Below are 24,374 nucleotides of genomic sequence, written 5' to 3' on the forward strand. Positions count from 1 at the left end.
TGTCAACAAGATAGAATAGGATGGATTCAAAGCCCTAATTCTTCAAGTTATGAAAAATGTACCATTGTTGCACCGTAAGAAGAACTGAACGTCTTATTTGTAGAACTTAATCGATTTTCCCATTTTGATGTTAATCGACGTCTCCCATTGCCTTTATTTGTTCATGTGACCTAGATTCAACATCAAAATTTTCCTTTAGCTCATTCCAGAAAATTTAATGGATTTTAAAACCTTCACCTTCGTAGAGCTAAGTAAATGATAACATTAATTTGCCGAAAAATCTCTCTATTATTATTTACTGTGCTCCTGAATCCAAGTCTAGGTTTAACTACTATATCTTTGATATATTTTTGCTGCGCTAAGTACTGCTTCCGGCTTGTCTCAGTAGTATATGCTTGCTAGAAAAAGATTAGCTATAATTGAAGCCATCAGGAAAGTAAGAACAATGTCCGCCCCAAAAGTGGTTCAGCCAAAATGGTTCAAGCCAGAGCAACAAAAACCCCTACCAGTGCTAAAATTGTACAATACCCTTACTAGAAATAAGGAAGAATTTGTAACCCATTCTAATTCGAAGTGTGTTACTTGGTATTCTTGTGGACCAACTGTTTATGATGCTTCACATATGGGTCATGCCAGAAACTACGTCTCAATTGATATAAACAGAAGAATTCTTCAGGATTATTTCGGTTACGATATCAATTTTGTACAAAATGTTACTGATATTGACGACAAAATTATTATTAGAGCCAGACAGAACTTTTTGTTCGAAGAATATGTTAAAAGAAATGACAATAAAGTAACCGAAGATACTGTTGAAGAAGTCAAAATATCTTTGTTTGAGTTCGTCGAAAAGAATTTAAATCAGAAATTTTCCACCGTTGAGGAATATGAATCTTGGTTTAGCGGATTAGATTTAGAGAAGGAGAAAGTAGAAAATCCAAAGTTCTCTATGTATTCAACATCCGTTTCAAACGCGATTGAAAGTCTTAAAAGTAAGGGTGATAATTTCTTTGAACTGGCGAAGGACGTGTTAGTACCTTTGTTGGATAAAAAATTTGGTTCAACCTTGAATGACCCTGATATTTTCCGTAAGCTTCCAGCTTATTGGGAACAAAGATATGATCAAGATATGGCTGCATTGAATGTGCTTCCTCCAACTGTTACCACTAGAGTTTCTGAATACGTCCCGGAGATTGTCCAATTTGTCGAGACTATTATTAGTAATGGTTATGCTTATGCTACTTCCGACGGTTCAGTTTACTTTGATACTGCAAAATTCGATTCAAGTGAGGGGCATGAGTATGCGAAATGTCAGCCTTGGAATAAGGGTCAACTTGACTTGATTCAAGACGGTGAAGGTTCATTATCTGATTTTTCTGCCAAAAATGGTAAAAGATCTGCCAATGATTTCGCTCTTTGGAAAGCATCTAAACCAGGAGAACCAGAATGGCCTTCTCCTTGGGGTAAAGGAAGACCCGGCTGGCACATCGAATGTTCTGTTATGGCCAGTGATATACATGGTTCTGTAATAGATATCCACACAGGCGGTATTGATCTAGCTTTCCCTCATCACGATAATGAATTGGCACAATCCGAAGCCTGCTATGATAACCATCAGTGGATTAATTACTTCCTTCATACAGGTCATTTACATATTGAAGGGCAAAAAATGTCAAAATCATTGAAGAATTTTATTACCATTGAAGAAGCTCTAAACAAATACAGCGCTCGTCAGTTAAGACTTGCATTTGCTTCTGTGCAATGGAACAATCAATTAGATTTCAAGGATTCGTTATTAAACGAAGTGAAATCTCTTGAATCTTCATTTACTAATTTCTTCAAAAATATAAGGGCTTTGAATAATGACTACAAGCATTCCTTGGGTTTAGGAAAGATTGTTAGCAAAAAATTGTCAAATGAAGAGAAGGCTTTACTCAACGTTTTGAAATCAACTCAGGAAAAAGTTCATGCTTCCTTTTGTGATAACCTATCTACACCACAGGTATTGAAACATCTTAATGAACTTTTGACTAAATCTAACAGTTACATTGCGAACATTAGCTCTGAACTAAAAATTGAACCGCTATTGGCAATTACCAGATATATAAGTAAGATTCTCGGTGTCATCGGATTTCAATTACGTTCTGATGGCTTAGGTTGGTTGGACGATTCATCTTCTGATTCTTCCCCCGACGTTTCAAAGGAAGACATCGCTCTACCTTATGTCAGATGCCTCTCTTATTTCAGAGATGAAGTTCGTCAATTGGCAATGAATAAAGCACCTTCATCGCAGTTTTTACAAGCTACGGATAGACTTAGAGATGAAGAATTAGTCGCACTAAATGTTGCAGTAGATGACAGACAAGGTCAAGCATCTCTTGTCAAATTTTTGACTGATAAAGAGAAAGATGAAATCATGAAAATCAATGAGGAAAAACTTCAAAAAGAAGCTGAAAAACAGTCAAAAAAGCTTGAGCAATTAAGACTTCAGGAGGCTAAAAAGCAGGAGAGACTTGAGAAGGCAAAAATTTCCCCTCAAGATATGTTTAAGAATGACCTATATTCCGAATGGGATGAAGATGGAATTCCAACTAAAGATAAAGATGGTAACGAAGTTACTAAATCAATGAATAAAAAGTTAAAAAAACAATGGTTGGCTCAAAAGAAACTCCATGAAGAGTTTTTCCAGTAGTGAAGCTAAATGTGTTGCTTTTACTAATTATTTAATTTTATAGATATATCTCTTTGTGTTTATTTTTGAATTGTGCAGTTGTATTGAGTTTATGCAAATGAAGATCTTAAATTTTTTTCTTTTTGTTAACGAATTCTTAAGTATCTTACAATTAGCATATTTTATTTCTTTATTGGGATGATTGACTACTATATATTATAAGCTATAACGCCAAGCAACCAAACAACAATTATGTGCATTGCAAACTCAGTATGGTATGTACTAAGATAAATCAATTTAGATTTTGTGTTCACTGCTGTTTTAATACTAACATTTGAAATTGATCCTTTCTTTTGCTCGTGTTCAGTGGAAATGCTTTCAGAGGTTTAGCGGAGTGTGAGGACGAAATGGCACTAGCTGAAAACGAGGCCGAGTTGTATAAGATTAAACTTATGGCTCCTGTTTTTGATAAAAGAGATAAGTTAATCGAGAAGATTCCGTTCTTTTGGAATATCGCTTTAACTCAACATTCAGATTTTTCAAATTACGTTAGAGCATCAGATTTTAAGTACATTGAAGCTATAAAGAAAATAGTTGTCAAGCCATTGGCACTTGAAGATGAGGAATGCACCGCGAGGGATTTTCAAATCACTATCGAATTCAATGAGATAAAGGGAGACTTGAAGGCTCAACATGTGAGTAAGGTGTTTAAAATTGAAAAAGATGTATCTAAAATTCTGATTAAGAAAAACAGAACTGCAGAAGACGATGAATTGGACGCTGACCTAGGTTTTTTGACTAGTGAACCTGTTAACATCGATTGGCCTAAATCATATGATAATATAAATCCTGAACTGATATCAGATAAGTCGACTCCAGAGGGTAAAAAGAACTATAGAACCGGTATGAAGACCTTTTTCGCATGGTTTAAATGGACTGGATTAAAACCAGGGAAGGAATTTCCTAATGGTGATGCATTAGCCAATCTTTTTAACGAAGAACTATATCCATACTGTGTAAAGTATTACACCGAAGCTCAACGTGATGTCATGGATGAATCTGACGGTGATAGTGAAGATGATAGCGACGCTCCATTAGATCTTGATTTAGAAGAAGTTAACGATGAGGAAGGTTCCGATTCCAAACATTTAAATAAGAAGACGAAATTGCAATGAACTCGTTCAATGATAATTCCTTTCGTACACTTCATTATTAATGTACCATTCGTTTATTCATGGTTGTTGCCGTGCTAACTTCTGTAGTATTTGTTGTTGTACCTAGAGTTTTTGTAATTTGATCTACTCCCATTGCCACTGTCGTACCTTTTTGAATTTGCGCCACGTAAGGGTTTGTGTACAGGATATTCATGTGAAGTGGGCTGGATATTTTGTTTCAATGTTTTCAAATGGGCTTGTTTAGCTGCTTTGAACTTCGCCATTGGATCGTCACTACTTAAGTCAACGTTTTTATGGTTTGTTTTTGAACATATAACATCTTCAATTCCTTGGTAATGTTTTCTGATGGTTTGTTTTTGGTTTTCAGATTTCTCACTTTTATTGTTGTTCCCTGATAAGTCGAGTAATGTGTCTGTTATTTCCTTTTTACCAAGGAGGTAGTCTACATTTTCTGTCAAAGCTGTGGATGTGTTGTCATACATCCACTCTAACCCTGTTTTCCTCTTAACATTTTTCTGGTCTTCATCCCTAATCAAGCTGCTGTATCGATCAAGCTCACGTTCTTTTTCTATTTCTTTCTGTCTTTCCTTTATCTTTTTATTCTCTTCAACTAGTTGTTGTTGAGCCTCCCATACTTTTTTTCTATTCTTCACCAATTTTGGATTCCATGACTTTAATAAATTTAAGTCACTCATGTTCGTTGCAGGTTTACTTCAGATGTTAAGATCGAGATGCTTGTTGGTATGTTTGTATTTCGGTTTCATTTGTTGATTAGTGCTTTCCAATAATGTTACGAATGAATTTTAATATTTTGTTTTTGATTTTGCAGATCAGTGACAACTGTAATGAATATTCTAAATAAAAAGTTGTTAATAGTAATCGATTAGTTAGTTAGATATTTGTTATAAACTGATGCAATGGTGTAACAGTTTTCGATGCTCTTTATATATAGTGTACCGAATAATGCTGGCATTGGAAAGATTTTATTAATTAAATTCCAGCTAGGAGATAAAACTATACACCTGTCAGGATAATAGAAGAGATATGCTTATTATGACACGAGAATTTCTCTGCCTATGTTATATTTGTACCTCCTTGCATATTGGGATATCTTAGATATCAGTTTATTGCATAAACCTTCCCTTCACAAGTTTAGAGAACGAAATGTAGATAGAAAGCACGACACGCCGATTTTATTTTTAAATGAGGAGACATGTAATATGTAACAGAAGAAAAAAGTTTCTCAGAAACCGTGAATCTTAATGTTTTTCTTTTGCATTCCTAGTTGAGTGATCATGAATTCACTGACTTTAGCTCTTTGGTCACCTTGCAATTGGATAACTTCACCCATTTCTTCGTCCTTAACAATGTTACCATTACAGGCGAAGTCCTTCTTAAGTACCTTCAAGATTCTCTTTAAATCATATTCTTCTGGAACTCCTTGCACAGTTGTCAATGTCTTTCTACCGTTTCTTTGTTGAATACGGATATGGATGTAGTTAGCTGAAGTTGTCTCGTCGTCACCGGTATCAGCAAAAGGATCAAAAGACTTTAGGTTTTCAATAGACATATGATGTTTAAGCGTCGATTGCGTTTATTCGTTCGGTGGATGTTTAAAATCAAAGTACAATAAAAGTATCAAACAGTTTAAACAACTAACTTGAAGTTGGATTAAAATTAAATATGTACATCAAGTTTTTATCATGAGAGGGAAAGATTTCGAGCTTTCTACCATTTGAAATGTTTTTGATTGTAATCGATGCAATTTTTTTTCTTTTGCCAGAAGCAAAACTGCGGGTAATGCTTCTATACAGATCACGTGCATATTGTTTTTAATGATTGTTCTGGCGTTCGAGTCCCGGTGTGTTCGTTACCCAGTCAAATTTCGAATGTCATTAAATGTCCCACTTTCGGTTTGTTTTCGGACCCCTTAAAATGTAGTGTGATTGCTGCTTGAAATATTACCTGTTTCGCATTATCTTTGTTCTTGTCACAGATGTTAGACAGCTGTTAAACGTTTAGTACACCTAAAAGGGTTAAAGAGTTATTTTTTGCGGCTTAAACCCCCCTGATGTTGAGGCGATGTTTTACTTGTGTTTCATTAACCGCATAAAATTATTCTAAGGCCTCAAGACGCCAACAGTTGCCATTTTTTTTCCCGTGGTTAACTACCAGCCATGGTTTGAGACCTAATTTTGTTGGTGGTTTATGTTTCTAATGTAAGTGAGAAGAAGTGTTAAAGTTTAGTTGAAGTCACGTGATTCATAATGAAAAGCGTTTATTGATATGTGTCTGGTATGGTTTCCAATGTTTTGAAGTGCAAATGATAGATCAAATTCGTTTGAGGTGATTTGGAAAAGTAACTTGTCATCTGGAAACCTGTGAGATAGGAGAATTTAAACTTTCTTCAATTAAGGTGTTGGGAAATTGTTATATGATTTTGTTTTCTCGAAGTAAGGTGAAGATATTTGCTATTCATTGTCTCGTTCCTCTCAATTGGTTCAGGAAGCTTAGAAATTGATATTGCAGGTCAGAACAGGGATGTCTCGAGAGGAACAAACGTTGGAAAAATCTATTAAGAAAGCCTTAAGTGGTGGTGATGTTGCACCTAAACGTAAACATGTCCGTGCATGTATTGTTTATACATGGGATCATAAATCTTCTAAAACGTTCTTCAATTTGTTGAAGTTGCAGCCTTATGCAACCGATGAACTACAATTGTTCAAAGCTTTGGTTCTCTTACATAAGGTATTACAGGAAGGTCATCCTTCTGCATTGGTGGAGGGAATTAGAAATATAGACTGGATTGAATCGTTAAGTAGGATTTTTTCTGTTGATTCAGATGATGGTTCTAAATATGGGTCCTCAAGGATGCGTTATATAGGAGACGAGTATGCCAAAGCCATAGGTGAATATGTGTTTTTTCTAGTCGAGAAATTACAATTTCATAAGTCGCATAAAGGGTTTAATGGTATTTTTGAATATGAAGAGTATGTTTCTTTGGTTTCAGTGTCTGATCCTAACGAAGGTTACGAGACTGTTCTTGATTTAATGAATCTTGAAGATGTTGCTGATAACTTGCAGAAATTGATCTTTGCGGGCATATCTAACAGAAAGAGTGGGTTTGGTAGTTTTTCATCTGGTTTAGATTGTAGAGGCGCCGTCTTAATTCCTTTGGTTAGTGAAACATATGGAATATTCAAGTTTGTTACGTCTATGATGAAAGCTTTGTATAAACAAATGGGTGATTATGATGCTTTAAGTGGGTTGTTTGATAGGTATACCGAGCAATGTGCACGTTTAAATGAGTTTTATTTTGATTGTAATACTGTTCAACCTCTAAAAAACTTGATTACAATCCCTACTTTGCCTTCGGACCCAATGTCTCGTATTATTGACGATGAAGATGATGCTGAAGTCAATGATGTTGTTTTTGAAAAAAGATCCAAATCTTCCGTCTCAAGTTTACCAAGCAGGACACCGACTCGTGAGAATTTACGTGATCCGTCTCCTGTTCATGAAGCTCCTCCTGTTGCACGTCCTGCTGAAGTTCGGTCGTTATCTCAGCCAGCAGCACCAGTTGTTCCTATTGCAACTGGCGTGGTGATGCCTGTTGTTACAGGGTACAGCCAACCACCGTTACAGGTTGTTCCTACTGGCGCCGAGTTTTGGTCTATTCCCTCGACTAGTGCACCGACCAGAAGTGTGGTTGCTTCGCATGATGATTTATTGATCGAGCAACAAAAGCAGCAGCAAATTCAACAGCAGCAGTATGCCTTACAATTGGAGCATCAGAAGCAGCTTCAGCTTCAACAAGAACAGCAAGCTTTACTTCAGCAACGTATTCAACAACAGGAAATGGAAAAGGAAGCATTAATTCAGCAGAAAACGGCGTCTTTGCAAAATGACATTATGAGTTTTAAAAATCAGTACGAACGAGACCAAGTTATGTTAGAACAGTATGATAAACGTGTTCAGAAGTTAGAGTCTGAATTGGAATCAGTAAAAGAATTTAAAGAAAAGTATCAATCTCTTGCAAAGCTGTATTCACAGTTACGTCAAGAACATTTGAATATTTTAAAAAAAATGAAGAAAACGCAAGATGATCTTGCCGAAGCTGAATCTGAGGTGAAAAAGCTGAAGTCAAGCGCCTTGTCCAATGTTGGTATAAGAAATAATAATAAAGGAGAAAGTGAAAGAGAAGAAGCTAAAGACAGAAGCGGCATGATATTGAAAAGTCTAGTTGAATCGAGTATCAAATCGCTCCAGGATCCGATCGCCTCTCTTGATGTGTCAGACCTTGCCACCGATCTTTCCAATGCCTTCATCGATGGTGATATCAATACCATAGTCAATATTCTGCCCGAGTTTGTCTCACTACTGCTCCGCTGCCCACAGGAGATGCAGACCATAGCAGAAGACTTCTTGCGATGCTTATCCTCGGCAAAGCAGACCGATTCCGTGATAAACGCCAACATTGCGTTCCAGGAAAAGCTTAAGAGGTTGGGTGAAATTAGACAATATAGTTACAGATATGGTGATAGTGATGAAGTATAAGAAAGTTGTATAGGTAGAAATTAGCACTGTATATTGTCTAATTATCAAATAGACCCGAGCTATTTTAGCTCGGGTATTTCTTTGATTTACGTTTAGTTCCTTTACCAGTAGTATGTTTTTTAGCTCTCATTCTCTTGTTAGTAAACCATATCCTAACTTGAGATGGTGTCAAATCAAGTTTCTGAGCGATGTATAATCGCTCAGAGGTATTAGGACATTGTTTAACTTTGAAGATCTTTTCCAGTATTCCTCTGGATTCATGCTTGATGAAGGATCTTTTATATGTTGGGTAGCAATTTTGAATTGGATTATCTGAATTTGTTGAAGAGATTTCTGATTTATCAGAAATATCTTCTGAGGTATCAGTACACTCGTGCTCTGTGTCGAATGACATGGGAGACTCATCTTTGACGTCAGAAATGTTTTCTATATCTGCATATCGGAGAATTGAATTGTTGAAATGCTGTTGCAGAGTTTCAATAATGCGAGTAGGGTCCAGCTGCAATTCTTGTAAGTAACAACTGTTAAGAATTGTTTCTAAACTCTTATCATATTGAAACTGTAGTTTTGTGAAGAAGGCGAAATTGGGATGATTTACATCGATTTCCTTTGGCCATGACATAAAATAAGGTTTACTTGAAGGTGATTTATCACCTTCTAAGTTATAACCTTCTTTGAGTGCCAAAGCTCTGATCTCTTCGCAAAAGGAACTAAGCTTTGATTGTATGTCTGCCATATCATTGTCGCACATGACTCCGGTCAATGCTGAGGATTTAGGTTTGTGAGGCTATTCCTTGAGCATAGTTGACAACATGAGGGTATTTATTGGAATATCCATGTTTGGATTTTGTACCAAGAAAATGCTGTATCTAAAACAGGGACGTATCTATGTGGTATATTTTCAGATATATGTCCTTAAGTTTATTTTTCCTTTGTTTGAAATGCAGACAAATTGACAAATGACATATTGGAATACATAAAACTCTTACACATCTGAAGGTGAATTCTGTATACGTCTGATTAAGATGGATATATTCACCATCAAATGGTGTGAATTGAATCTCAAGAAGGTAGTGAATTTAACATGAATTAACACTTTTTACATAACACTTCTCTTTATTCTATCATCAAGTATCCAAAACTAAACATTTCGGTCACTAATAAAAACACCATGAATCATCTAAAACCATTCACATTATAGGGATTTTAAACGAGAAATTTAGGTGAGCAATCGTTAATATTCAGGATAAAAACTACATAGTATAAAGAGCATAAATATTCACAAAAATTATGGACCAGTAATTATTTACTATGTATCAATTCACCACCTAATCCAATTTCACCTAAACTGGTTTCAAACGACAGAATTAAATTCACTGAATTTTGATGTATACCTGAAACGTTAATGAAATCAGACCAACCATGTCTTCCTTTCCATGTCTTATCTTTTATATATGTCCTTCGATATATTGTCATTTTTTTTTGAGGTAATTTGAATAAGAATACGAATAGACTTGTATATAATTAAGAGAATAATAGTAAAGTCAAACTGACACCCTACACTTCCACTTAAAAAAACGGACCACGAAAATCCATCGACCAACCATGGCAAACTCAACACTAAGAAGAACAACTTTTTTCAAGTTAACGACAACTGAAGACGAAGATACAATTCCAAAATTGTTACAACCAAACAATAATTCAGTAGCATTTCCAAACTTGAAAAGAACTGGAAAAGCATTTACAAACGACACTATCAAAGAAAATACAAAAAAATACACAAGACCGAGGAATCAATTCGTACTGATGAGAACATTATTTAACAGACGTGTGAATAATCACATCTTACAATACTACAACAAGTCAAAATTGGAAAAGAAAATGTTTACCCTGACATCAAAGATAACATCAGAACTTTGGAACGAATCCTCACCGGACCTTAAGAGCTATTTCTCGCTACTTGCTACCTTAGAAGAAAACTGGCACAAGTACACCCACTACTGTTCATGGGATAGAAACTCAGCTCAAACACTAAGTATGGAACCAATCGAGCTCTCACAAGTGAGACCCCGACTAATATCAAGTTTGACTGTAGGTGCAGGTTCATCTGTCAGTACATATACTCTAAGAGAACTTTTACTAGTACGAAAGATCAAATCCAGGAAAAGGAAAACTACAACATTGACACAAGATTCATCACCTACAACCAAATTCAAATACAAATTCAAGAAACAACCAAAGACAAAAATGAACTCAAATCTCAGCAAACTGAGATTTAAGTCCAAACAACCTCCGACACCACCAGAAGAAAATAGCAATGTATTCAAGAAAAGATACACAAGCGAAAACCGAATCATCGAAGACTTGTTCCTAATGTGACGTGCGAATAAAATAAATATTTTAAATATAAATAAAATATAATAAATAAAATATAATAAATATATAATCAAGGCAGTATCTCTCCGAACATCACAAACACAAACCCTTCTAGGTCAAAGTTATTGATGATTGATGGATCTTGAGATTGGACTGCACAGAGGGAATCGACTATCTTTAACCACACTGGAGAGTGAAGTTCACGGATTGTTATGATCCACAATGGTACTAGCACATTGAGGTACTCTTTTACAAATTTCTCTAGTTCTTCATTTTTATTTTGATATGATTTACACTCAAGTATTCCCCATCCTTTTAATATACTATGTTTTACTTCTTGTTGTCTTTTAGTTAACTGAAATGTAGAACATCCAACTTTGATTTCAGTTTTATTACCAGCAATTTCTAACAACGATTCAACTAACACATTAACAACACGATCATCATCAGAATACGGTACCAAACCACAACCAACAATTTCAGCACATACATCAATACCTTCACAAATAACTTTAGGATAACTCGGTTTCATAAAAATAGGCAAAACAGCACCAGACAAAACAGCCGAATATTGTTCAAGCACAAACGACGATTCATCTTCCTTATCCACCATCTCGCCATAAACATTTAAAATACACTTCAACAACCCCAACGCCGAAATCTGTAACCATGCAACTTCAGAAGAACAACAAAAAAAACAGACTTTAATTATAGCAGACATTTCTGGCAACAACTCCAAAGCTTTTTTAGATCCCACCAACAATTTAACACATCCAGACATTAATTCAACAATAAACTGTCTACTGAAGGATCCCACACTTTCTTTAACAGCTGACTCTTGGAAACATCCAACACTAATATCTTGCTCTTCCTCAAACAAAAAATTATCATCCAAAAATATATGTTCCTCTCTACCACGATAATACATTAAACTCATGTATTCAGCAAAACACATATCAAATAACCGGATAAGCACTTTAAAAACATTCACACTATTTTTAACTTGGAACATACACCACCCTTCAAGATAACTTCTTAACAATCTAGATTTCGGAAATACTAAAAGTGCTCCCCAACATAACTGACTTAAACTAGCATCAATATAAATATCATAAACCTGAAGCTTTGCCAATTCACATAAATATTGAACACTTACAGTAAAACTCTCACTTGAACAATAGCCAGCAGAACTTCGGTCATCATACAAAGCCAAATAACCAGAACCAACATTCTGCCTTAACAATGATAAAATGCGACTTTTAACAACATTCAACGACAACTTTAAGCAAAAGAATTCATTTAACTTAAAAAGCGAAAGAGTTTCACAGATCTTAAGTGAAGACGTTTGAACACCATCAAATGGTGAAAACTGTAACGCTAAAATAATACCCTTTAAAAGACTTCTCTTACTGTCGTCAAAACCCAAAACACCAGGACCTAACATCGCCACCAATGCAGAGACAATAAAACAAATTACTATCCCAGGATTAAACTTCTGACAATAATTGTTACCAAAAGACAAGGTACTGAATGGTCCATAATTATTACAAAACAAATTAACAGATATCAGCTCCAACAACTCCCCTGCCAAACGAATGTCACAAATATTATGCTTTTTCAACAAAACAAACAAACATTTCAGGCCACTAACATTAATAACAGGATGAGGATCGCTAATGAACTTTTTTACAATATCTAACACAACAGCAAATTCACTACATCCAGGATCCTCGTTCAAAATATTACAAATGATGAAAAGATTCAACCCACGAGATATAGGATTGACATCACTTACAATCCTCTGAATTGACACATTGATTAAACTTTTCGAAAACTTTTCATCTCCAGTACGTTTAACTGCAGCACAAACAAAACCAAAACAGCGTCCTTTCAAATCATATAAAATATCATCATCAGAAAAAGAACACTCGTCCAACACATTAATTATTAGCTCACCAATCGTACAATGTACTCCAAGCTTACACCTATCAACTTCTACTAATGCCATATACATAGCAAAAAGAACATTAGCCTTTACCACCGAATACTTGTGACGAGTATGGGAGTTAGTTAAAACATTTGAAATTAGAGTCTCTATCAAAGAACGCTGAACAGATTGACTAGTAAAAGGAAAACAAAGAGAAAATAGTTCCAATGAAACGTCAATCAACGCAATAGAGTATGGGACAGGTGGAGATAAATTAAGAATAACATGATTATAATCAAAAGACCTAGAAGTTACAACAGGTTTCTCCCATGCCTCCTCCAATAAACAAGGTTTGCTTGTTCCAAAAGACTGAACAGATTTTACGAAAGTAGATACTCCATAGTCAGCACTTTCACTACAAGTTAACACATCAGAAAACCTACCGACGGCGGGAAAACGAGCAACTTCTTCGGCTTTTTGTGGAGCAGACACATGCAAACAACCATCCTCGAAACAATTAACTGGGTTACTAAAGTTTTTCAAAGCCTGTAATAGAGCCGAGGTACTAACATCCTTATGAACATAAGGACAAATAAGAAGAAAAACCTGATACATCCGATGTTCATAACGTGCCAAAAGTTCTTTCATGGAACCAGAAACAGCAGTCACAGAGTGTTTAAAATTAAGACATTTCGAAATTAAATAAAAAACCTGTTTAGAAAGTTCTTCATTCAAAACACTTGACCGTAAAAAGGATATCATACAAGACAAAGCATGGTTTCTAATTTCAATGTTCTTCATAAGTTCATCTTCGGTATGATAAACCGCCGAGTGAGTGAAAATGTTTCGCCAAAAAATAAACAATTGCGGAGAATGAGTTTTGATATACTTCTCGTCTTGGAAACACAAAGCTCCGGTCAATAGAATCCAACAAAGTAGTTCCTTTTCATATAGTACTTTTTTGGTACTCAGTGAGTTAGATTTTAAAGTACCAACTGCAAAAGCCGTTACTCGCATTATCAAATCGAATGAGACAAAGTCGGGATCACGAGAAGTAATGATAGAACTTATCAGAAGGCATATTCCGTGGTTTCCTGCAAAACTAAAACCCTTCTCGATCTGAAACTGAGAAGAAAGTTTCTCCAATAGCTCATCAACCACACCTGGAATTTTGTATGGCACGCTATGAAGAAATAACTGCAAGCAATAGACAGAATTTATCCTTACAGTTAGATTTTCAACAGCACTTACTTTCAGAAGAGAAGCTTGAATCTTTTCTCCAAGCCCTCTGTCAGCAATCACATTAGCAGGCAGATCTCTGAAGAAAACACTTAATAAACCTAGTATACTTTGTGTTTGTTCTAGGTTGTCAGATAGAATGTACCTATCAGCAGCATTAAAAATTTCATCAATGACTGATGTCCTTGCTGAATCTGTAAGAAAAGGCAGAGTTTGGTTATGGACCAAGTTAAACAACTCGATATCTTCAATAGAAATCACTATACCACAACGACATAAGCATTCGACAAAACATTGAAAGAGACTTAGGTACTTATCACCCATCAAAAACTTTGTATTCCGGGTGAAGTTAACAAACATAAATTGATGTAATGATTCCAGAATCGCAATCCTACCCGCCTTAAAGTTTAGAGAACAAAACAAATTACCATAAAATTCACAAGCGACTTTAGGCTCCATCAAGTCCACGGAAACATAGTAGCCTAATATTTTAGCCAACGATTCTGCGATAGCAATCCTCCATTTGGGACACTTAACGCAGACGGTCAAAATTGAATTTATATTCGAACGCATAACGTCCAAGAAGTCATTTTTGTGAGCTTTGACAAAATAATTGGACTCAAAGTAACCAGTCAAATTCTCAACCAAAGATGAAACAAAATCAGAGGGGTAATCAACTCTTTCATCAGAAATATCAGAAAATACATCCTTAACCAGTTTTAAATATTTCTGATGATAATGATCATCTATCGCATTGTTACTGTTATACATGGATATAGTTTGGAACAGCCTCATCAAAAAAATAGCATAATTCGAGTTAAAGTATTTAGGTTTTTCTAAAACCTTCTTAAGATCTTTGAATAATACAGGAATAATCATAGCAGATAAAGAGTGCAAATCTTCAGAAAAACAAGCATATAAATGACACAAAATTGTAATAGCATAATCTTTGACAACAGAATATAAGTGTGTACTTTTATGCTTCTTGAATCTCTTCTTAAGAGCAGGACCTTGAACAACTTCTTCATAGTTCTCGCACAGAATGTTACAAAGAAAACCAGCGAAATCATACACCTTTCCTGGTTTTTCCTGATATAAATCCTTCAAGCATAGAACACATAGATTGGATAACTGATAAGAGATCACTTTGGATTCGTATTCAACCACATCACGGTCTTCGGCCACAATTATGCTTCGTAGAAACTCGACAGTATCATCAAGAACATCCGCAGTATTAAGGGTTTTGCATGATAATGATTCGGTGATCCAATTGATAAAGGTGGCTCTTTTTCCTTCGGACGATGCTAGGCGCTCAGTAAGCGAAACGTATGTATCTCCCATTAATATATATATATTTGACTCAATCAGATAAACGACAACCAGTCGAATTGGAAAGGTGTCCTACCATTAATTGATATATATTAAACTGAAGATCTTTGGTGAAATATCCAGAAGGCAGACTAAAAAAAAAGAAAAAGTTTAAATAGATTAAATTCAACGACAACCTAGTTACCTTATAAGGTAATTTTCAAAATCATAATATTATAACCCTTTTACAGAGTGAAGTACATACATATACATACATACACATAACACCAAAGAAGAACATACTACCGATAGAAATATTCAACTGAGATCTGATGAAAATTGACTCAAAATTTTATTCAAAAAGTCATTATCAAATTCGGTTGGGTCAGGCAATGCGACATTTTGATATTCCAGTAAATTCTCATCAATTTCATTCTCCATAAAGAGGTCGGATATTTTGGTAAAAGCTTCCAGTTCATGTTCCTTTTGTTTAGCAATAATGTTGGGTAACACTGTATCGGATAATTCCATAGTTTTTTGGTTTAATTTCTCGAATAAAGATTTTAGAACCTCGAAAGTTTTACTAGATGCCAGGGAAACATTCTTTAATTGCAACAGTAAGTTAAAACCATCTCTGCAGTCCTTTTCGGTGTTAGGACTACTTAGATTACACCCTTTCAATTTCATTTGATGCATGAAATATAATAAGCACGCAACACTAAAAAAAATTGTATGGACGGAAAACCAGTAAACGGCGTTTAAAACTTTCTGTTGATCCATCTCTACAGCCAATCGAATAACTTTACGAGCTGTATTTATGCACTTATTGGCCATATGAATATGAAACTGATAATTGGGGAATTCCTCACTATCTAAAACAAGATAGTGTATAAATGGTCGATATAGCATAATTTCAGCATGAAGATAATCAAGATGCAAATAGCGATTAGGTTTAAGATATGGTGCAAGTTTTTCTGAAGTGGGGGAAAATTCTGGTTTCAACTGAAACGGTAATCTCTCAAGCCAGTTGGACAATTCACCTTCTAACTTGCTAATCTCACTATGTGAAATAGAAGTAACAGTCAAAGACATTGGATAAAGAATTTTATGGGCATTATTCATTATCAAAATTAGTTTTGTGTGCTCGTTATTCATACCAACAGAGCTGAGCTTCCCTGAAGGCTGCACTAAAAGTCTATTTTCTAAAATTCTGTCGTCATCAATATCAGAAGGAAATTCCTGGTCTATGAGAGATTCATCTAGAGAATTTGGAAGTCCCAAAATACAATTCATATAGATGTCAGTTTTATAAATTGTCCAAAATAATTTTTTAATCGTTTCTTGTTCAAGCAAATTCAAGTTTTGTAGAGAGGTCTTCCTATGGAAATTTTGTTTGATAGCAGTACGAAGAGCAATGCCAATGTATGTATATCCTGAGGATAAATTTGCACTGCACTGCAAAAATATTGTAAGCATGAAGATGGCCTGTAGCGACTCAACATCTTGAGAATTTATCGGATCGAGTAAACATTTAGCTTCAATGAAATATTTATGCCCTTCATCTTGAAAAAACTCCATCATTTGTTTGTGGTCTGTTGTTTCGGCGTACGATTTACAGAATAGAGCCCCTACCGCTATCACAGAATAAACAAGCGGGAGAAATCGCTTTTGCTTCTCTGAATATTCGAAATTTTTCACTGTATAAAGTGATTCCACTACCTTGATAAAAGTTGGTCTATGGTAAAATCTGAACAATAAACAAGCAGAATCCCAAGATTTCGAAATGAGAGTCAACGCAATTTGTTTAGGCGGTAGTATTAGTTTACGTCGGGAAGAAGGCACTTGGGTCTGAGGGCATTCGTTGCTTGATTTCACAATAGATATCAATGACTCGGTACATAGGTTACTTTGAGATAAATCAACGTCCGGGAACAAAGAATGAAAGACTTTCTTATAATCAACGCCTTGTGCATTTTGAGAACTAATCACAGAACTTCCACCTTTAAGTTCATTTTTAGACAAATTGGATCTTATAAAACTAACTTTGCGTTTCTTCTTTAATGGCTTCATGTTCATAACGTATTCACATTTCACCCTTGCGTTTATACAACTAGCACAAGGAGACTGACCATCACATCTAACTTTTCTTTCCTTACAGCTGCTACAAGCATGTTTAACTTTATGTCGTACAGGTTCCAGCTGGTTAGTAGAAGGTTCCGTGGCTAGAACAGAAACATTAGGAATATCTGTAGGAAGGGTTAACGAAATCATCTTTTCAAATGGATATCTTGGTGAACTAACGGAGATTGATACGCCTTTATGTTCCTACTCCTATTTCTTCTTTTCGTAAACCATCAGTAAAAGCTTGCAGAATAATAGATATGATATGTTACCGTTACCAGAACTTTAAGGACTAGCAATCAACCAGCATATAATCAGTTTCAACAAAAGCCACTGTCAGATTTCATTTCGACAAGATACTCAAAATAAAACGTTTACAGCTTTTTAAGGTTTAGATGTTTTTACCGAAACTTAAAATAATAGGAAGAAGCTGCAAAAAAAAAAAATGAGGTAAATAAAAATACATTACAAAACTACAAGCAACTTCACTGAAAAGCTAAGAAAATGCATTACATGCGCTATAACAACACTTCTACTGCTTAGATAACCCGTGGTCTTCTTTAAAGCCATAGCAGCTATAAATAATCTCTGCAGAGTAATTAATTAGACAGCAGACATAAAGACAACTTGTATGACACATTGGGACGGATTACTGTTCAATTGCTGCACATTTGCAATGATAGAACACGCAAAACATGCGCAGAGTATATGAACAGTGAGTAAAAATCAAGACCATGTGACATGAATAATCTCATTTCATCTTATATCGGGCTTTCATTACCCGGACATTTGGTTTTGCTTCTCCAAAAGTGATTATCCGATTGATATATTCATCCACTACACAAGACAAGCATTAGAACCGTGATTAATCAGATCATGAAATGCAGATAGGCCTTCATCCCGTGTGATATGACATTTCTCTAAACGCATAATTTCTATGCTCACGTAAGGCTGAGAACAAGGAGTTAGCTACAAACAAGAACATCTCCACCGAGAAAACGGAGATTGGATTAAATGTACGGGGGGAACAGTACCTGAACACCAGATACCTACAACCGTAAGCAGCATTGACATAATCTCATTACAAAATTGGTATCATATCTCCGACATTCGTAGCTCCACTTTTCGAAACCTACCTACAACATAACAAAAAAGAAAAAGGAAAAAAAATTAATGACACGGGTGCTAGGAAGATTTACTGTATTGCTTTTAAGGCTCTCTTATCTCCCCGCATCTCTCCTCTCTGAAAGCTCCAGTTTAATCATCTGCGCGAACATTTCTGTACGTGATGATATATCTGGAAAAAGTGAGCTAAAGAATCTCTAAGAAAGGTGCGTGCAACATTAGCTCTTCAGATACGGTCCATATTAACTTTTAAATTCCGGAGCTCAATTGAAAGAAAAACATAAACAGGGCCAAAAATGAGACGTCAGCATTAAGCCCGGAACAATTCAATCCATTAAACGCGCAAAGGCCCCTCCGCTAGTAGGGAGTTATCTTTGAGTATAAGTTTTCTAAAATAACAACATATCGATGGGGGTCGAGCTCTTTTACCGCTATTCGGATTCTGGAGGACTTCTTTCTCCATTTTATTCAAATTGAGGGTGAATACTCAGCTGCAATACCCTACGCCTTCTCTGAAGGGTGGGTAAGTGGGTACCTTTACAAAAAAAATAGGCATAACCCAAAATCTAAAACTCCAACATTTCTAGTAATACTAATTCAATGACGGCTGTGATGAGCTAGGCCCTCTTTAGGGAGAGAAAGAAAGAATTAAAGGCAATTAGAAGGCTTTATTTAGAAAGTTGAAAAAGGTGTGTTAAAACAGATACGGTTCCTAAAGACAGTGCATCCGGTTTATATATGTTGAAGGTTAAGAAATAAAATTAATTAAAAGGAGTGTTGAAAGATGCATTTTCTCCATTACTCCAGACAAGTTTTTCAAAAACTTTGGCCAAAAAAATTGATAGTCATTATTTAAAGAGGATAAAGCCTAGATAATAGGATTAAAAGTGCACGCAAACCATCTTCAAAAGGACTATTCTCCATTGGTCCGCAAATTTTTTTTTTTACATCTTTTCGTCAAATTCCACTAATCACAGACTTACGTGATACGGTATTCAGACTTCCTTCTTTTCAACAAGCACGACTACGGCTGAAGGAGTGACACTGCAGATTAAACAGATCGGTCTGGAACTGCCGTATTTACATGAAAAAATAGCCGAATTTACTTCAAATTCTTTTAATTACAGATTTTAGGCTTTCCTTGTTGATCAAAGATCGCATTGTCATCTCACAAAGTTTTGATTCAGAAAACAATTTACCCGGCCTTAGCATTCCTCAGGGTTTTTTTTTCTTTGAGGCTGAACAACATTCTCTACTTACTTCGCTGCTGCTGTCGTTTTTCCACAGGTGTACTGTGAATTAAGCTACCGATATTAACTTTGACACCATTTTTCCAACGTCAGATACAAGTTATTGGCAACTAAAGATACCGGGGTTGCTTTCTTTCATCGCCGTCTGACTATACTATATTCGCTTAAGAGTATACTGTATTGTTTAAAACTGTGCTTCTGCCACATCTTATTTGGCGCAACAATACTTTTGTTTAAAAGACACGCTATTATTGACTGTGTATGCCCTTTTCCGGTCTTTTAGCCTCGACAGTTATTTCCAGTTGTACTAAAACATAAATATACCAAGAACATCTCGGTGACTCTTAACAGCAAAACAAAGTCCGATCATCACTTTTTTCATTTTAAAGTTATTAATTACCTTCTGGTTCGTTTCCTTTTTTGTTTTTCTGGAGAAGTTAATCATCAACATAAAAAAACGGTCTTAAGGACAACGAAAAAGTACAATTATACGATAATATTTTAAATAAGACCACATTCAGTAGGGAGCTGAAACCATCATCTTCAAACTTAACATATTCTGGGTCCATTTGATAACAGTGTATCGATAAGATAACTTTGTCCGGTGTTTTATCCTTTTGACATTGTAAGCGACAATGGAAACTCCGAAAGTGAAAGGGAGCGAGATGCAGGGATATTGTTCAAATGTCAGCTCGCAGCTGGTAACCCCAAAGTTTTCACCAGTAGCGATGACTAACGTTAATAGTACAGAGAGCTTGGATAACTTGCATTCATGCAGAGCTCAAGTTTGCGACAGATGCAGGAAACTAAAGAAAAAATGTTACGGTACAGGACCTTCGTGCGTTAACTGTGTTGTGACAAATAACCCATGTACTGTAACAACAACTTTGAAAAGAAAACGTAAACCAAAGCCTACCAAACTAAGTCCGATAGAGGTCGAGAATATAAAGTTAAAACTGAGACTGCAGGAGTTAGAAAACTTGTTAAAGGATAATGATCGTAATGCAGGGTCTTCTAATGATACAAGGCATTCAATGGTAAAGATTGAAGATATTAATTACCATAGTGTCCACTCATCTCAAATGAACTCTAGAAACAATTCTGTTCTTCATTCACCAGTTTCTAACGACGATGTTGCTACAACGAACAGTTTTCAGTCAAAGGATTCGTACTCAAACACTCAGTCACATTTAGAAGCAGACCGCGAGCCGGAAGCAAAGTTCAATATTGATTGCTCGGCATCGTTGCACAACTGTGCTAAGGCTAGAAAAAGGAAGATTCAAAATGTAACATCTTCAAATTTCAAATACTTGGTAAAGACTCGTTCTTTGAAAGTTGATTTGAGTATGATGAGCTCCATGACAAAAGTGTTGTTACCGAACGAAGATAACTATAATGGACCGGCCATTATTGAAGAGTACTCCATCGTTGACAACTTTTTGCAACAGGACTTCGTTAAAATCTTGAAAGAACAAAAGGCAAACATTAATCATTACATGGATAGATTTTTCACTGAAATTAATGTATTATTCCCAATAATATTGGAAAAGGACTATATGCTTATGAAGGCGGAAGAGTTGATCCAATCCATAGACGTAAGGAATTTTAACACCAACGTCATAAACGATGAGCATAATCTTTGTATTGTCTACAAAGTAATATTAATCTCGATGTTTTATATCAAAGATTCCAACCTTAAGAATAGCTACTTGAAAACGGTAAAGCATCTACTTTCTAGGTTTGAATTTTTGGATCCAATCAACACATTAAAATGTTACCTTTTAACACATTTGTTCGCTCAGATGAGTAACAATAAGCCCCTTTTGGTCAGAATGAACGGGTTGATTTCGTCGATGGCTATTAACCTAAGAATCAATAAATACAAAGAATGCAATGAATTGAAAAGAGAATTGTGGTACGTCTGCTATTGCTTTGACTTTTTTTGTAATGACCCTAATAATTTGGATTATTCGTTAAACAGATATTTCAACGATATGGAGATAGTGGATGATATCAACGGCAAACAAGGCATGGATAACAGTATAGACTCATGCGACTCAATGAGGATGATACACGACCATAACTTTTTATCGCACATGGCCGAATCTAAATTCCTTCTCCAAATTATCGACGTCAAACGTGCTGTGCTGTGTACAGTAACGAGATCACTGTGTATGCAGCAATCAAACAAATGTTGAATTTATCTGAATTAAGAAAACTTTCTCATCTCGACGATTTACAGAATGAGTTAAACGATAACACTTCCAAATTCAATGCGGAAGAATACAAATATAGTTTCCATGTCTGTTTTGCAATATTGTATTATATGGATGCTCTAATCTGTTTGGAAAATTCATACATCAGATCTCTAATGGCCAAAATAGATGCGTCCTCCCGTGGAGGAAATACAACCATAACTAGACATTTAAAATCGCTTTACAATTACATTGAAACAATGTTAAGACTATGGACGACTAACGTACAAACTTATGATCATATTCCATTAATCAACGTTAATAAGTTACTTCATTATGGTATTTTTATCCACTGGTATGCAACTGAAGAGGAGAGTACATCGCACGGCAATAAGAAACTCACTGGAGGAAATGTAGAAATTCAGGAAAAAAGTATTAATATGATGATTATGACAAAGGATTTATTAGATAGACATTCATTCGTTGATGATAACATCAAAAATTGTAAAGACGTCATCACAAGTCTTCTGGAAGAGTTGAAGGAAAAGAAGTCTGCTTATGAGAAACAGCTCTCTACTTCTAAGAAGATCAAACCTTTCAGAAAGATCAGTATTGCTGACATTAATGATATTTCCAAGGAAATTCCATTACCTGAGGAAGTTGATCCAAGTAAATTACTGAATGAAACTAATGATGATAAAAAGTATGATCTCATGTCAATAACCTTCTCTAAATCAGATCCTTCGCACGAGGTAGAGCAACAACTAAATAACTATGTCTCGGGATTTACTTTTGATACTAGATTGGAAAATGACAGAGCTGGAAACCTAATGTTACAATCTGATGATATGTTCCAATTCTCTGAAACTTGGTAATGAAGGTGGGCTCTTAAACAATATGACAGCTATCGTTCGCTGAAAAAGAATTCACCTAAACACTAACGAAAAATTGAATGTGAAATTCACTACTTCCCCCTCGATATACACATTAATAATTTTTTGATTGTTTTAATTATAAAGTATACATATATGTAAAAATAGAAATGTTAATTTAATGAAAGATTCCTCCAAATATATGGCAACATTCTCTATCAAACGGTATTCTGAGTACCAGGTTTGCATCAATGTACTCTTAGTATCATTAACACTAAAAATCAATTTTTAATTCTTTAGAGAAGGTCGCAATAAACTGCAAGCCACTCATTTATTACTCATTCTATCCCACTTCTTCTTTAGTAGCTCATTCAAAGTATGTCCCTCAGGTCTTTGCACCTTTTTCTCATACGAGTGATAACTAAACGCTCCGACCGCTATAGCAAACACCGGGTCTAGGAAACTGTATCAAAGTCACAATGAAGAATTAAGTTAGTAAACATATTGGGCCTCTTCTGCTAGAGTAAAGCCTTTTTAAGCAACAACTTTATTTCACGATACATACCGTCCGAGTAGATATGGTGCAGAGGTGCTCATATCGTGTAGCTGGATGATGACAGCTTTGAACCTTCCCCCTGTTTTCTGTTCTAAGTTGAATACGCCGATAACTTTAACTTATAAACTGGTTTTCTTCAATTTTCAAAGCTTTTTAATATCGGAATATGAACTATATGATTGATGATTTAAACAAAAACGCGTAACAGATCATCAGAATTGGAATTATTAGGCAGGAACCATATCGTGCAGAGTCAAACCTATTAAAACTTTATACGACGACAATGGAAACAACTGCCACATTTTTACCAAAATCTGTTCAAAAACAATGCCAGGCACATCTAGTACCATGTAAAATCAGGTATACTGGACAAACCGATGAGCTTGAAGAACAATTTATTATGGATAAACAAGTTATCAGTCCATTGCATGAAAATAGGAACGTAACGTATATCAGAGGAAGGAAAGTGATTGGAGAACAAGTGGTGTTCGATGACAGGACGACATACATTATGAGTACGCGTGAAGATGATAGCGGAAATCTACTAATCGAACCAACGTATAAAGTAACTGAAATATTTAACTACGAAAGAGAAGGTAACGAAGAACGGTTAACAGATGAAATATCCAAATTCATAGAATGCAGGGAACTAGATTCTCTGATACATGAAGGGTGACCCGCCACATTACTAAATTACAAAGAAGAGCGTTGTTTACATCGAACATCTGCGTTGAGAAAACAGAACGAGATTGACAGGCATAACACGGTTTATAATCTGGGTGTGGTTCAATTATCAATCGGGGACACTTATATCGTTAACCTAATTCAGCGTTCTCCTTGCTGGAATTAATTACTTTACATAATAGTACCTAGTTCCAAGTTTAATTTATCGCACGTGACCTGTGTGACGCATATCCAAGACACCATCAAGACACCTTAAAATGTGAAATGTTAGATATCGACCAAATAGTCATCTAGCACTCTAAATGACAGATTAAGTCA

At 35.5% G+C, this 24,374-nt stretch overlaps 10 protein-coding genes across 10 annotated transcripts; 5 read left to right on the forward strand and 5 right to left on the reverse strand.

Annotated features, from left to right (window-relative positions):
* Positions 1–391: 391 nt before the first annotated feature.
* CRS1 (cysteine--tRNA ligase) lies at positions 392–2,692 on the forward strand (the record flags this gene model as incomplete). Its single annotated transcript, XM_452332.1, has 1 exon — positions 392–2,692. One exon carries the CDS (start codon positions 392–394, stop codon positions 2,690–2,692), a length of 2,301 nt encoding a protein of 766 aa, XP_452332.1.
* Positions 2,693–2,923: 231 nt separating this feature from the next.
* On the forward strand, positions 2,924–3,846 carry VPS75 (Vps75p; the record flags this gene model as incomplete). The annotated part of the gene is made up of 2 exons (XM_452333.1): positions 2,924–2,946; positions 3,039–3,846. 2 exons carry the CDS (start codon positions 2,924–2,926, stop codon positions 3,844–3,846), a joined length of 831 nt encoding a protein of 276 aa, XP_452333.1.
* A 74-nt stretch (positions 3,847–3,920) lies between these two features.
* Positions 3,921–4,541, reverse strand: CWC25 (U2-type spliceosomal complex subunit CWC25; the record flags this gene model as incomplete). The annotated part of the gene is made up of 1 exon (XM_452334.1): positions 3,921–4,541. The coding sequence occupies one exon, from the start codon at positions 4,539–4,541 to the stop codon at positions 3,921–3,923; it is 621 nt and encodes a 206-aa protein (XP_452334.1).
* Positions 4,542–5,089: 548 nt separating this feature from the next.
* Positions 5,090–5,416, reverse strand: SUI1 (translation initiation factor eIF1; the record flags this gene model as incomplete). The annotated part of the gene is made up of 1 exon (XM_452335.1): positions 5,090–5,416. One exon carries the CDS (start codon positions 5,414–5,416, stop codon positions 5,090–5,092), a length of 327 nt encoding a protein of 108 aa, XP_452335.1.
* Positions 5,417–6,387: 971 nt separating this feature from the next.
* On the forward strand, positions 6,388–8,403 carry SLA2 (Sla2p; the record flags this gene model as incomplete). The annotated part of the gene is made up of 1 exon (XM_452336.1): positions 6,388–8,403. The coding sequence occupies one exon, from the start codon at positions 6,388–6,390 to the stop codon at positions 8,401–8,403; it is 2,016 nt and encodes a 671-aa protein (XP_452336.1).
* A 64-nt stretch (positions 8,404–8,467) lies between these two features.
* On the reverse strand, positions 8,468–9,154 carry KLLA0_C03135g (homeobox domain-containing protein; the record flags this gene model as incomplete). Its single annotated transcript, XM_452337.1, has 1 exon — positions 8,468–9,154. The coding sequence occupies one exon, from the start codon at positions 9,152–9,154 to the stop codon at positions 8,468–8,470; it is 687 nt and encodes a 228-aa protein (XP_452337.1).
* An 854-nt stretch (positions 9,155–10,008) lies between these two features.
* KLLA0_C03157g (uncharacterized protein) lies at positions 10,009–10,782 on the forward strand (the record flags this gene model as incomplete). Its single annotated transcript, XM_452338.1, has 1 exon — positions 10,009–10,782. One exon carries the CDS (start codon positions 10,009–10,011, stop codon positions 10,780–10,782), a length of 774 nt encoding a protein of 257 aa, XP_452338.1.
* Positions 10,783–10,849: 67 nt separating this feature from the next.
* LAA1 (AP-1 complex accessory protein LAA1) lies at positions 10,850–15,286 on the reverse strand (the record flags this gene model as incomplete). Its single annotated transcript, XM_452339.1, has 1 exon — positions 10,850–15,286. One exon carries the CDS (start codon positions 15,284–15,286, stop codon positions 10,850–10,852), a length of 4,437 nt encoding a protein of 1,478 aa, XP_452339.1.
* Positions 15,287–15,571: 285 nt separating this feature from the next.
* KLLA0_C03201g (uncharacterized protein) lies at positions 15,572–17,524 on the reverse strand (the record flags this gene model as incomplete). Its single annotated transcript, XM_452340.1, has 1 exon — positions 15,572–17,524. One exon carries the CDS (start codon positions 17,522–17,524, stop codon positions 15,572–15,574), a length of 1,953 nt encoding a protein of 650 aa, XP_452340.1.
* A 6,131-nt stretch (positions 17,525–23,655) lies between these two features.
* Positions 23,656–24,048, forward strand: KLLA0_C03256g (ribonuclease H2 subunit C family protein; the record flags this gene model as incomplete). Its single annotated transcript, XM_452343.1, has 1 exon — positions 23,656–24,048. The coding sequence occupies one exon, from the start codon at positions 23,656–23,658 to the stop codon at positions 24,046–24,048; it is 393 nt and encodes a 130-aa protein (XP_452343.1).
* Positions 24,049–24,374: the final 326 nt, after the last annotated feature.

This window comes from Kluyveromyces lactis (genome assembly GCF_000002515.2).
Source record: "Kluyveromyces lactis strain NRRL Y-1140 chromosome C complete sequence".
Classification (NCBI taxonomy): domain Eukaryota; kingdom Fungi; phylum Ascomycota; class Saccharomycetes; order Saccharomycetales; family Saccharomycetaceae; genus Kluyveromyces; species Kluyveromyces lactis.